This window comes from Vombatus ursinus, unplaced genomic scaffold (assembly GCF_900497805.2).
Source record: "Vombatus ursinus unplaced genomic scaffold, bare-nosed wombat genome assembly UNPS02014449.1, whole genome shotgun sequence".
NCBI lineage: Eukaryota > Metazoa > Chordata > Mammalia > Diprotodontia > Vombatidae > Vombatus > Vombatus ursinus.
The window spans coordinates 1481854-1494023 of NW_020954227.1; the positions used below are offsets into that span (position 1 = coordinate 1481854).

General features: G+C 35.0%; 1 protein-coding gene across 2 annotated transcripts in view; it reads left to right on the plus strand.

The window, feature by feature from the left end:
• Positions 1 to 12170, plus strand: part of FERMT2 (fermitin family member 2) — a 136413-nt gene that overhangs the window by 93936 nt on the left and 30307 nt on the right. For both annotated transcript variants that reach the window (XM_027861125.1, XM_027861126.1), the window contains exons 7-9: positions 3806 to 3913; positions 5326 to 5460; positions 7445 to 7494. In XM_027861125.1, coding sequence (XP_027716926.1) covers positions 3806 to 3913; positions 5326 to 5460; positions 7445 to 7494 — 293 coding nt within the window. The remainder of the gene's footprint in view (positions 1 to 3805; positions 3914 to 5325; positions 5461 to 7444; positions 7495 to 12170) is intronic.

Below are 12170 nucleotides of genomic sequence, written 5' to 3' on the forward strand. Positions count from 1 at the left end.
ATCTTGAGTGGCCCTGTTACCCTAATAGTTTTTCATTGTGGAATTCTTTTTTTTTTCTTTTTGCTCATTCTTTCAGTCTACTTCTTGAGACTTTGTACTTTGTTAGGGCCAGGTACTGTGGTACTTCTGAAGGGAATATCTAAACTGATCCTACTGCTGCTTTTTTGGGGGTGTTGATTGTTTCAGGTTCTCAGGGACAGCTCAGGCTAGTTACCATCAAGCTTTTTAAGTGCTCCTAAAGTAATCTGTTCTAGGTCAAAATCCGTTTCCTGCTGTCTGGTGTGAGTTCTACAAGTTCCTGACCTTAGTTTGGGTCGGCTTATCCTGGTTGGAGTTGAGTAGGTTATTAATAGACTCAGCTACTATAACTATCCAGTTACAGAGCTCTGCTAAGTTAGAGTGACAGAACTGTAGGCTTCCCAAAGTGAATCTGTTTTCAGATTAAGCTTGAATCTGGAACTGAGTCCCTACTACACTTCTAGATTATGAAACACATAGCTGTGCCTTGTTAAGTACATATCCTAGAGCTTGCAAAACTCTCTTTACCCTGGAATGCCACCACTAGGTACAGTTCCTTTCCTCATATTGCCTTAGATCTGTGAACCCACTTGGGTAATTAGCAACAGCTGCCAGTTGATACCTGTTCCTATACCCTAAACAAATTTAGAGCCCTCTATATTAGGTCTGGGACTTCTTCTTGACCTGGCCTTTCCCTGTCTTAGAGTGATTTACATATGTTCCTGGCCAGACCCTACATAGTGTCCACAGACTTCTTTGTTTTCCTGTGCCAGCCTGCGCTGAAATGACTCAGTGGTGATTTTTGTCTTAGCTTTCCTGATAAGGATGCATTCTGGTGCATTTTCTAGATCTGTTTGTAAGAACTATGGAGGGGAAGATTGATGGAGATGTCTTCTTGCTACTTTCTCATTCATTTTTGAATATGTTATTTTTATTCTTCCTATTTACATTGTTGTATTCATTATGCATATTGTTTACTTGCTTTGGCTTTCACTTTGCATTAGTTCATATAAGTTTTCCCATGTTTTTTTCTGAATTCTTCATATTCATTATTTCTTAGGCATAATAATACTCTATTACATTCACATACCACAATTTGTTTAGCCATTCCCCAGTTGATGGACATCTATTTTGCTTCCAGTTCTTTGCTACTTCAAAAAATACATCTATAAAAATGTTGGCTTAAGGGGGCAACTAGATGGCACAGTGAAAAATAGAATACCAGTCCTAGATTCAGGATGATCTGAGTTCAAATCTGGCCTCACACACTTGACACTTACTAGCTGTGTGATCCTGGGCAAGTCACTTCACCCCATTGCCTTGCAGAAAAAAAGAAAAAAAATGTTGGTTTGTATGGGACCTTTCTTTCATCATTGACTTCCATGGAATATGTATGTAGTAACTGGACTTTTGGGTCGAAGGATATGAATACTTTATTCACTTCCTTAGTATAATTCCAAGTTGCTTTCCAGAATGGTTGGACCAATTGACCGCTCTATTAACATTCTATTAAAGGTATTACTTTACCACAACTCTTCCAAGATTGACTATTCCAGTCTTTTGTCATCTCTGTGAATGTGCTGCTGGATGTGAACTGAAACCTCAGAATAGTTTTGATTTACAATTTTATTATTCTTAGTGAATTGGAGCAGTCTTCAATATGATTAAGGAACTGTTTGTTCATATTCTTTGACTACTTATTTACTGGGGAATGACTTACAAAATACTTTTTTAAAGTAAAATTTTTAGCTTTTAGTTTATATGGGAATGAGTTACTCTTTCTTTGAAAATAATTGTCTTTAGAATGGTTCTATATAATTTTTATAGGGAGTATAGAGTTTTAAAGTTAATATTACCTGCTTTTATACTTAGGGTAAGAAAAATTCTAAAAAAATTGTATATCAATTTAATTTCAAATTCCTACCAGCTACTACAGAATGCTGCTTTTTATGAAGATATTTTTTCTGTGGTCATTGAAAAACCACTTAAGATACTGAAGTTGTATTGCAAATGCAAGAAATCTATTATACTTCTCTCAACTAGAGAAAACATAATTTGAAGAAGCTGTCCCTTCTATCAAATGCCAGCATTTCGTTTCTCCAACAAAATGTGAATTAGAACCAGATATCAGAATCTGGTTTACTTAACATATATTACACACCACCAGATCTTCGTATTATACTTCCCAGTCATTATGGAAGGCTCCTTCTTCCTCCCATTACCCCTACCCTTACTTAACTTGAAACAACTAGACTCATTTTGGTTAGTTTTTTACTAAAGTGGACTAGACCTGTAATATTATTGGTTTAGGGAATTTTTGGTGAATAAGTTCTTCCCAATGAAGATCTGCAACTATTTTGTAATTTACAGTCTTAGAGATTTGCCTGGGGCATTTAGAAGTTAGTATATGTTTAAGAAGCAGGACTTGAACCAAGATCTTCCCTATTCCAAAGTCAACTCTTTATCCACTCTGAATCCCTTTCACTAAAATGACCATATATAAATCTGACACCAAAACTGCAATTCAGATAATACCTAAATTATACATATACCTGCAAAAATAAGATAAAATATATATCATTTGTGGTTTTCTCAATGTTGGTGATAATTTTAATTAATGAGACATGTTCACTTTACATATTATATATTCTTAAAATTAAAAATGACAAAAACAATTTTACTCAAATTTGGAGGCACATAAGCATTGTATTCAATTAAAATAAAAATCACTTTTGACAGAATTAAATATATATACACACATACATAGATATGTATACAGAAATATATATACATATGTATATGTATATAAATGTCCAGAAAAATGTGGGCTTATATTCATATGCTAAAATGAAATTGCTTTTAAAATTATTATTCTTTTAGTACTATGATTGAGTAGATCAATGTACTTATAGCCTGTATTCTGATTAATTGCAATATTTGCTGTTTTCGAGGGCCTGTCACATTTTATGTCTCTGCAGTGACTTTACAAAAAATCATTAATGTCTTATTCATTGCTTAATTGTAATGTGGTAAGCTACTGTTCTTTGTTTCCAGAAGTCAACAGTTATGCTAATATTTTAAGTTGTACTTCTGTTACATAAGCCACATTTCTTCATGGAGTCATGATCAACTTTGACTCATGGAAGAATGTTAACAAACGATAAAATTTAAGAAGCTATAACAAGTTTTAAAACAACTAATTCTGGGGCGTCTGGGTGGTGCGCTGGATAGAGCTCTGGCCTTGGAGTCAGGAGGACCTGAATTCGAATATGACCTCAGATAACATAGCACTTGCTAGCTATGTGATGCTGGGCAAGTCACTTAACCCTGATTGCCTCACCAAGAAGCAAAAATAAATAAAAATTAAAAAAACACCCAACTAATTCTGACTTATTAGCCAATTTGATGTCTTTTTTTTTTTTTTACATGTTTTTGACAGAAAGACAGGTGGGGTACATATGCATGTATCAGGAAACTGGATTTTTTTTAAACATTTCAAATAGTTTGTATTGAATAAAAATCAAAGAAAAATTTTAGATATAAAAGCAAGTGTTGCTGTTGACAATTTTTTAATATTTTTGTATGTTTTGTTTTAGTACATCCAATCTTTACAAATACCCAAACCTAACAAAGTACTTTCTCCCCAAAGGAATTAGTTTATCAGTTAACAGAAAGAAGGAACATATCTTTGAGCTTCTTTATTGTTTTTAAAAATTAGGTTTTTGAGTTATAAAGTCTTGTTGTACTTTTTTGGTTTAATGTGCTAATGTACTTTCATTTACTGCAGTATGATGCAATCAGGATCAACCAGCTTTATGAACAGTCCAAATGGGCTATTCTCCTAGAAGAAATTGAATGCACAGAAGAAGAAATGATGATGTTTGCAGCCTTACAGGTAGGTGAGAGAAATGACTAATTATCACTTTTTGTTTTGATTTATTTTTTAAACTATAAGAGTGATTCTAAATACAGTGTTCCTAACTTTTTGCTATGAGAATTATAAGTAGGAAAAAGAAACTGTAAAAAAAATGTGTAGGATTTTAAAAAATCATTAAACCTGGCTTTCTTTTTTATTTATTTATTTACTGATATAATTTCCATGGACAGGATAGGATAATGGTGTATAAAATATAACATGCAAATTTGACACAAATAATGCATTTTAAACATTTTGTTAGGTATTAATAAATCTGAAGATAAAGTTCCAAACAATTTCTATTTCTGAATAGAAAATTAGAATTATAGTGAGTTAATTGACATTGATTTTGTGGTTTTACTTAGTATACTTGGAGAGGTTATTTAGTAGATACGTAAGATACGGTGATTTGCATGTGGACCTTCCCCTAGTTTCTAAATTGTTTTCACACTATTGCTTAATCAGTTGTTAACTTTTATTATTATTATTAACTTTTATTATTTTTTATTTTATTATTGACCTAGCTAAGTGAATTCAAAAGTAGATCCAAATTATATATGAGAATATGGCCATTCTTTGCACATAGCTGATCATATTCTAGGGAAAATCTCACTTGATAGCAATGTTTTCTACATTGAATTAAAGGTGAATCAAGAAACAGATTTTGCCTTTCTGAAAGATGGAGAAATTACTGTTGATTCTAAGTGTTAAGCATAGTGACCCTTTGTAGAGTAATCAGGCTACTTCCATTCTACCTTCTCTTCCTGGAGTTATTTGTATGTCCTGAAACTTCTATTCTTATATAGACCCTACGTTATGCAGTAAATAGAGTACTGGACCTGGAGTCAGGAAGACCTGAGTTCAGATGTGGCATCAGACCAAACACTTGACACTTAATAGCTGTGGGACCCTGGGCAAGTCACTTAACCCCAACTGCCTAAGCCAAAAAAAAAAAAGTACTATATAAATGTACTGTTTGACTATCCCATTATTCATCTATTTTCTCCTCTCCTTACACATTTGTGAAATGCTTTGCAAATCTTAAAGCACTATATAAATGCTAGCTATTATAAGTTGATTGTCTATTCCCTGCTCCCCCCGTAACTCTTACAAATAATGCTAGTAATCCTTAGGGCATTCGTCCTATGGCTTCCTTTCTTACCCCAAAATTTCTTGCCCCAAAAACCTGCTTTTACATTCTGTTGATTTAGGAATAATTTGTCAGTATGACCTCCATAATCAGGAAGATAAAAGGAAAAGAGAAACAATTTGTAAATGAAGTTTGAAATTGAATCATAAAATATTTATGTATTTTAGAAACAAAAGCATAATATATAGAATGAACTCTTTTAAGTGTTAAGGAAATTATAATGTATAATTTCTCTTTCTAGTATCATGTCAATAAGCTGTCAATCATGTCATCAGAGAATCATTTGAACAATAGCGAAAAAGAAGTTGATGAGGTAGATGCTGCCCTGTCTGACTTGGAGATTACTTTGGAAGGGGGTAAAACATCAACTATTCTGGTAGGTCTGAATTTCACTTAGTTAAACAGTGTAAAATTGATTATGGCTATACATAGCACTGTGCCTCTTTTCTATAGAACTTTGCTGTGTTTTATGAGCCGGCACATGTTTGTGACATATTGTTGTGTAAGAGAAAGAGCACTAGCATTTGAGTAAAGAGAGACTGGGATTCAAATCTTACCTCTGACACCTTTTTTCCTTTTAGCTTGCTTTTTTTTTTTAATTTATTTTTCTCTCTCTCTCAACTTCCCACCATTCCAGTTTTAAAAAGAAAAAAATACGCAATCCAAATATGCATTATCAAGTGAAACAAAACCCTTGGCCATGTCCAAAAGTGTATGCCCATTCTGCATCTTGAGACCATCACTTCAACTCTTAGGAGTGGTTAGCATGCTTCGTCATTGGTTCTCCAGAATCATGATTGGTTATTGCGCTGATTAGAGTTCTTACTTGTTATGTGACCAAGAACTTCCCTTAACTTTTCTTTGTCTTTTTTTTTTTTTTTTTTTTTTTGGTGAGGCACTTTGGAGATAAGTTACTTGCCCAGAATCACACAACTAGTAAGTGTTATGTGTCTGAGGCCAGATTTGAATTCAATTCCTACTGATTCCAGGGCTGGTGCTTTATCCACTGTACCACCTAGCTGCTCCATTCCCTTAAGTTTTCTAAGCCTCAGTAAATTCACACAGTAATTGGGATAATATATACTTTTTCTTGTCATTTTGAAAACTTTTCACTGCATGTAGATTAAAGATTGTGAGTATTAGGTATGGCCACATCTATTAATTTTAAAACTTATATGGTTCTAAAGCCTTTCCAAGTCTTGCCATTCTTTTATTTTAGATGTTCTTTGGACTATTGAGCAGGTGGGGAAAAAAATGACTGCCTTTTGTAACTAAATAAAAAGTATTGGAACGTAAGCTTATCATTAGGGTTACAGAAAGTTTCCTTGGTACAATTCCATTAACTGACAGGGCAATAAGGATGATATACAATTCATTCAGTTTCCATGTGATTTTGACTACTTCTATTTGGTCTCTATATTTTGAAAGTACCTAGAAGACCACATGTGGCCCGACCTAGAGAGAAAAGAGTAGTGCAGAGAGAAATCAATCAAGAACTAATTCAGAGGCAGCTAGGTGGTGCAGTGGATAGAGCACCAGCCCTGAAGCCAGGATGGCCTGAGTTCAAATCTGGCCTCAGACCTGAAACTTGAAACTTACTAGCTATGTGACCCTGGGCAAGTCACTTAACCCCATTGCTTAGCCCCTCCAAAAAAAAAAAAGAAAAGAAAACTTAGAAATTAAGCTTTTAGATTAAAATATATGCCCATTCTCCCCAAATGATCTGGTCATCTTCTGTGTAGAATATAAGCTCCTTGAGAGAAATTACTTTTTTTTTCTTCTTTTTGGGGGTAGGGCTAGGCAATGGGGTTAAATGACTTGCCCAGGGTCACACAGCTAGTAAGTGTTACGTGTCTGAGGCCGGATTTGAACTCAGGTCCTCCTAAATCCAGGGCCGGTGCTCTATTCACTGCGTCACCTAGCTACCCCCAGAAATTACTTTTTCATTTTGGTCTTTGTATCTCTGTAGTTCCCCCCGACACAGTGCCTATTAAATCATAGGTGGTTAATAAATGCTTATAGATTGATTTGTTCATATAATATTACCAGACTCAGTTCAAAACTTTACAGTTTTGAAGTACTGTTGTTTTACTTTATGTCATGGAAATAACCAGTCTGTGAAATTTTTGCTGTTAAACTTCCTCTTCTTCTGTTTTACAAAAGAATCTTACCATTTGGGGGAATACAGTTCATGGAACTACCCCATTTCATCATATCTTCAGAAATTTATAAACTTAAATTTGTATAAAATTCTGTACCTGAGGTAATTCTTGATGTCAGATGCAATATTGTCTTAGAAACCAAAAAACTAGAACTAAATTTCAAACTTACACAAAACTGTTTTAATTTTTCTTTTTTAGGGAGACATCACTTCCATTCCTGAACTGGCTGATTACATTAAAGTTTTCAAGTAAGTAAAATTGTTATTTTGAGTTTTTTAAAAAAATATTTAACCTTAAAAAAAAAGAAAAAAACATTTAACTTTTATTTTGCTGGCAGTTACATATGTAAAATAATTGTCTGTGACAGTGAGAAAAAAAAAGAAAGATGCTTCTAATTATAACCATTTACTCTAATCAGATTATTTATCAAATTGCCAATGCATCAAAGATCTCTCATTTAATTTGTAAAGGAACTCCTTTCAACAAGGCAGAATTGAAAACTTCATATTGTGTTAGGTTTTACTAAAGAGTTGCTCATTACCAATGGATTGGCCAATGAATTCTTTTACTTTGGCAACCCATGAAACAAACAAACAAAAATACAAAATGGCCCTTAGTTCTCTTCTACTTTTGCAGTGACAGAATGGCAGAAATGAGGGCAAAGGGTCACAAATCATAGAATTTTACAGACTGTCTATTAACAATAAGTTAACTGTTGGTACTATAAATGCAAGATATTTATGTAGTGAACAACTAGCTGATATACTGCTAGATAAAATAAGCAATATCAGTATTCAAAATCTTACTTCCAATGAAACTGAAAGATATAAGGAAGATATAGGTAAGTAGAATGCTATTTAATTGTTTTTCTTGAAGAAGCAAGTAAAAGAATAGGAGAATTTCATATTACTATGCACCTAGGCACAATCAGAATCATCATTTTTATGGAACTCCTTGAATTGCTCATTGCAAATGTAAATAAAAATACCACAGTGAAGTTGTGTACTAAAAGCTGTTGCCTAAGAATAAAGGAACAGAGAAGTTCTGCGAAGAGCTCCATGAAATCTTCTAAGTCAAGACAACACATTGGTCAATTTCAGTATAAAAGTAGACACAGGGAAGAACAACAAAAACAAAATAACAAAAAATATGTTGAACGGAGTCTTAAAAGAAGAGGCTAAATGTTGTAGAAGGTAAGGCTTTTGAGTACATCATGAATTGTCTTCAAGAAGAGCACCAGGTGGTTCCTCCTATTGGTTCTAATTCTTAATTACAACATCACTAATGTGAAAATATGTTTAATAGGAATGTATATGTATAGCCTATATCAGATTGCACGCCATCTTGGAGGGGGAGAAAAGTTTAAAACTCAAAAGCTTATGGAAGTGATTGTTGATAATTCACAATCAATTAATAAAAAAAATTTTTTAAAAAAGAGCACCAGGAGGTGCTAGATGTAGCAAATACTAAACAGCATCACAAAGGGTGAAATTTACTATCTTAACAAACGGGAAACTGGATTGGTAAGTTATATAAGAGTTACTTTTTACTAGTTAGAGTGAAGATCAGAATCAGCAGTAAATTTCAAGAAAGGATAAAGATAAAAAAAAAAATATGAATCGCAACATTTAAAATTCTAAGATCTATGTGCCCTGTTTAAGGAAACACATTGTGGCCAATAATGTAAAAGGTAAACATACTTACTTTTCATTGCCATTTCTTAAAGAAGTTTGATCATTGTCAGAGTTTGAACAGTCATTCTAATGAGTAACCAAAAGAGTCCAGATGCTGCCTGAACCAGCAAGTTCTTGATTTTCTTGCCAATTATAGAAACATGGCAGACAAAGGGAGTGTTGTTATAGGGTACAAACTAAAAAAACAAAAATTTTTTAAACATGACCAAAGGGCATTGCAGTATATCAGCAATAGCCTCGCCCTAGAAAACAGTAAAGTAGTAGAGAGGAAAATAAGTATGCAGAAAACTTGACATACAGCCAAATTAAGCTATATGACTTAAAGAAGAAGCATTTATTAAGCATGTCAACGTACAAAGTACTGTCCTAAATATTGAGGATACAAATGAAAAGGTGAAGATAATCCCTGCTTTCAAGAAACACATTCTGATGTAAGAGACAGCACATAAAAGGGGTTTCAGCTGCAAGTAAGATGAAAATGTGCCATCGTCTTTTGGGTACAACAGCAAAGCTAATAGTAATGCCCTTCTTAAATGTCCTTTCCACTGATAAAATCATATAAAATCCAGACTTTATTTCCTCCTTCTCTTCACCCTGGTAAACCTCCAACCTGAGGTTCTTCTCTCCTCATTGTTGACTCCCTCTGTGAGACAGCCATTTTAGGAAAGACTTCAGGCATGCCTTCCCCCTCACTCTCACCTTTACTCCCTAGATTCCATCTCCTTTTCCTCACCTGCTTCATTTCTACTACCTCCTCCCTTCTATATGTTGTCTTCCCTCGTTAGAATGTAAGTTCCTTGAGGGTAGGGATTATCTTGTTTGCTTGTATTTGTATCCCCAGCTCTCAGTACAGTGCCTAGCACATGCTTGTAAAGCACTTAAGACATGCTATCTCTGTGTCTGTTTGTCTGTCTTTCTGTCTGTCTCTTCTCCTTTGTTCTCGCCCCGTCTTCCCTTCCCTCTCTCTCTCTTCTTTCCTTTCAAGCCATTTGACAGTACCAAGGACTTTGGTATGGAGGAGTTTATTTTCTGAGATTTGGTAGCTGTTGTAGTTGACAAAGTGGTGGTATCAGCATTTGCAGAAGCAGTTGCTCCATAGTTGCAAGGTGATGGCCTGCAGCAACAGTTCAGATAAGACTGACAATTGGAGTGGCACTGACATTCCATGAAATTTATTTTTCTGGCACGTGCTTATTCTGTCTCTCCCTCACGTTTTCTCGCTGCTTCGGCTCGGTTGGCTTGCCTGCCCTATCGATTATAGTTGGTGAGGATGACCGGCCCCTTCTCCACAGTAGAGGCATACCTCGTTTTATTGCACTTTGCAAATACTGTGGAGGTGGTTTTTTTGTTTTGTTTTGTTTTTACAAATTGAAGGTTTGTGGCAACCCTTCATTGAGCAAGTCTATTGGTACCATTTTTCCAATAGCATACGCTCACATTCATATCTTTATGTCACATTTTAGTAATTCTCACTGTATTTCAAACTTTTTCATTATTATATTATATCTCTTATGGTGGTCTGTGGTCAGTAATCTTTGATGTTGTTTTGGGGCACCATAAACTGTGGCCATATAAAATGGCGAACTTAATAAATGTGAAATGTAGTATGTGTTTTGACTGCTCCACCAACCAGCTGTTCCCTTGTCTTTCTCCCTTTGCTCGGGCCTCTCTCATCCCTCAGACACAAAAATATTGAAGAATATTACAAAAACTTAGCAGCAGTAGAGCTGCTAATCCTAGAGAGGATTGATTCCAATTTTAGAAGAAGTTATACTGTGAATAAAATGCTATCAAACAGCATCACCTACCACAGAGAAATCTTTCATGAGAGGAAGAGTCAATTGATACAGCAGATTTCCTTGTTATCTTATTTTAAGAAATTGTCACAGCCATTCACTTCAGCAGTCACCACCACCATCAACATTGAAGCAAGACCATCCATCAACAAAAAAGATTAACTCACTTGAAGGCTTAGGTGATGGTTAGCGTTTTGTTTGTTTGTTTGTTTTTGGGGGGGGGCGGTTTTTTTTTTTTAGCAATAAAGTATTTTTAATTAAGGTATCTACTTTTTTTTTTTAGAAATAATACTAATGTACACTTAATAGACTACAGTATAGTGTAAACATAACTTTTATATGCACTGGGAAATCAAAGAATTCATGTAACTCACTTTATTGCAATATTTGCTTTATTGTGGTGGTCTGAAACTGAACCCACACTATCTCTGAGGTATGCCTATAATTACTTTTTCAAATGATGGCTTCAGAGCTTAGGCTGGAAATAGGACCAGTGTACTGGGAAGCAAGTCAATCCCCTAATAATTTAGGTTCGGTATTAGAACAAAATGAGGCACTTGTATTTCATTCAGCAGTTAACAAATGGAGATTTACTTGGCCATAGAAGAAGTATATTCAACAACAGTAGGCATTAAGGACATGTAGTTGCTTCAGTATGGCAAACGCCCTTACCTGACTTTCACCAGCCAAGCTTAAGAGAACTGGAACTCCTCTTGACCACTTTGTACCCCAGCAACGAGGAAATAAGGTAAAAAATCTGAGCCTTTAGTTCCTGGAGCCAACCAAGTTTCAAGGATGGTTTCAGTGCCTTTTATGGAAACACTAGTCTAACTTTCATGAAAACTGGGGTTAGAATGTTGCTTCTACCACATTTGCCATTCCCAAGGCTCTTAGGTTTATCTGCCTTTCAGTGGCAGTTCATCAGTGATTGGTATTGGTGGTGATGAGAAAGGTTGATGAACTACTCCACAGGAATTGTTATGGGGGCTGTATCATTCATAAATGAAATTGGAAAGATAATAGAAATAGAATAGATTGGGCTAGCCCTCATTGAGCTTTGTTGTTTATTGTTCAGTTGTGCAGTTGTGTCTGATTCTGCATGACCTCATGTACTTAATCTATGGACTTTTCTAGGCAAAGATACTGGAGTAGTTTGCCATTTCCTTCTCCAATGTGTCACCATTTTACAGATGAAGAACTGAGGCAAAGAGGTCTTAAGTGACTTATCCAGGGTCACACTGCTAATCAGTGTCTGAGGCTGGGTTTGAACTCAGGTCCTTCTAAATCCAGGGTCAGTGCTCTATCCACTGTGCCACCTAGCTGCCCCTTCAGTGAGCTTACTTACTGTCTATTGAGGAAATGAAACACAGCTGCAAAAAGTATTTCCTTCCCTGATCCTGTATTTTATTTGTAATGTGATTTTTAATATCCAGA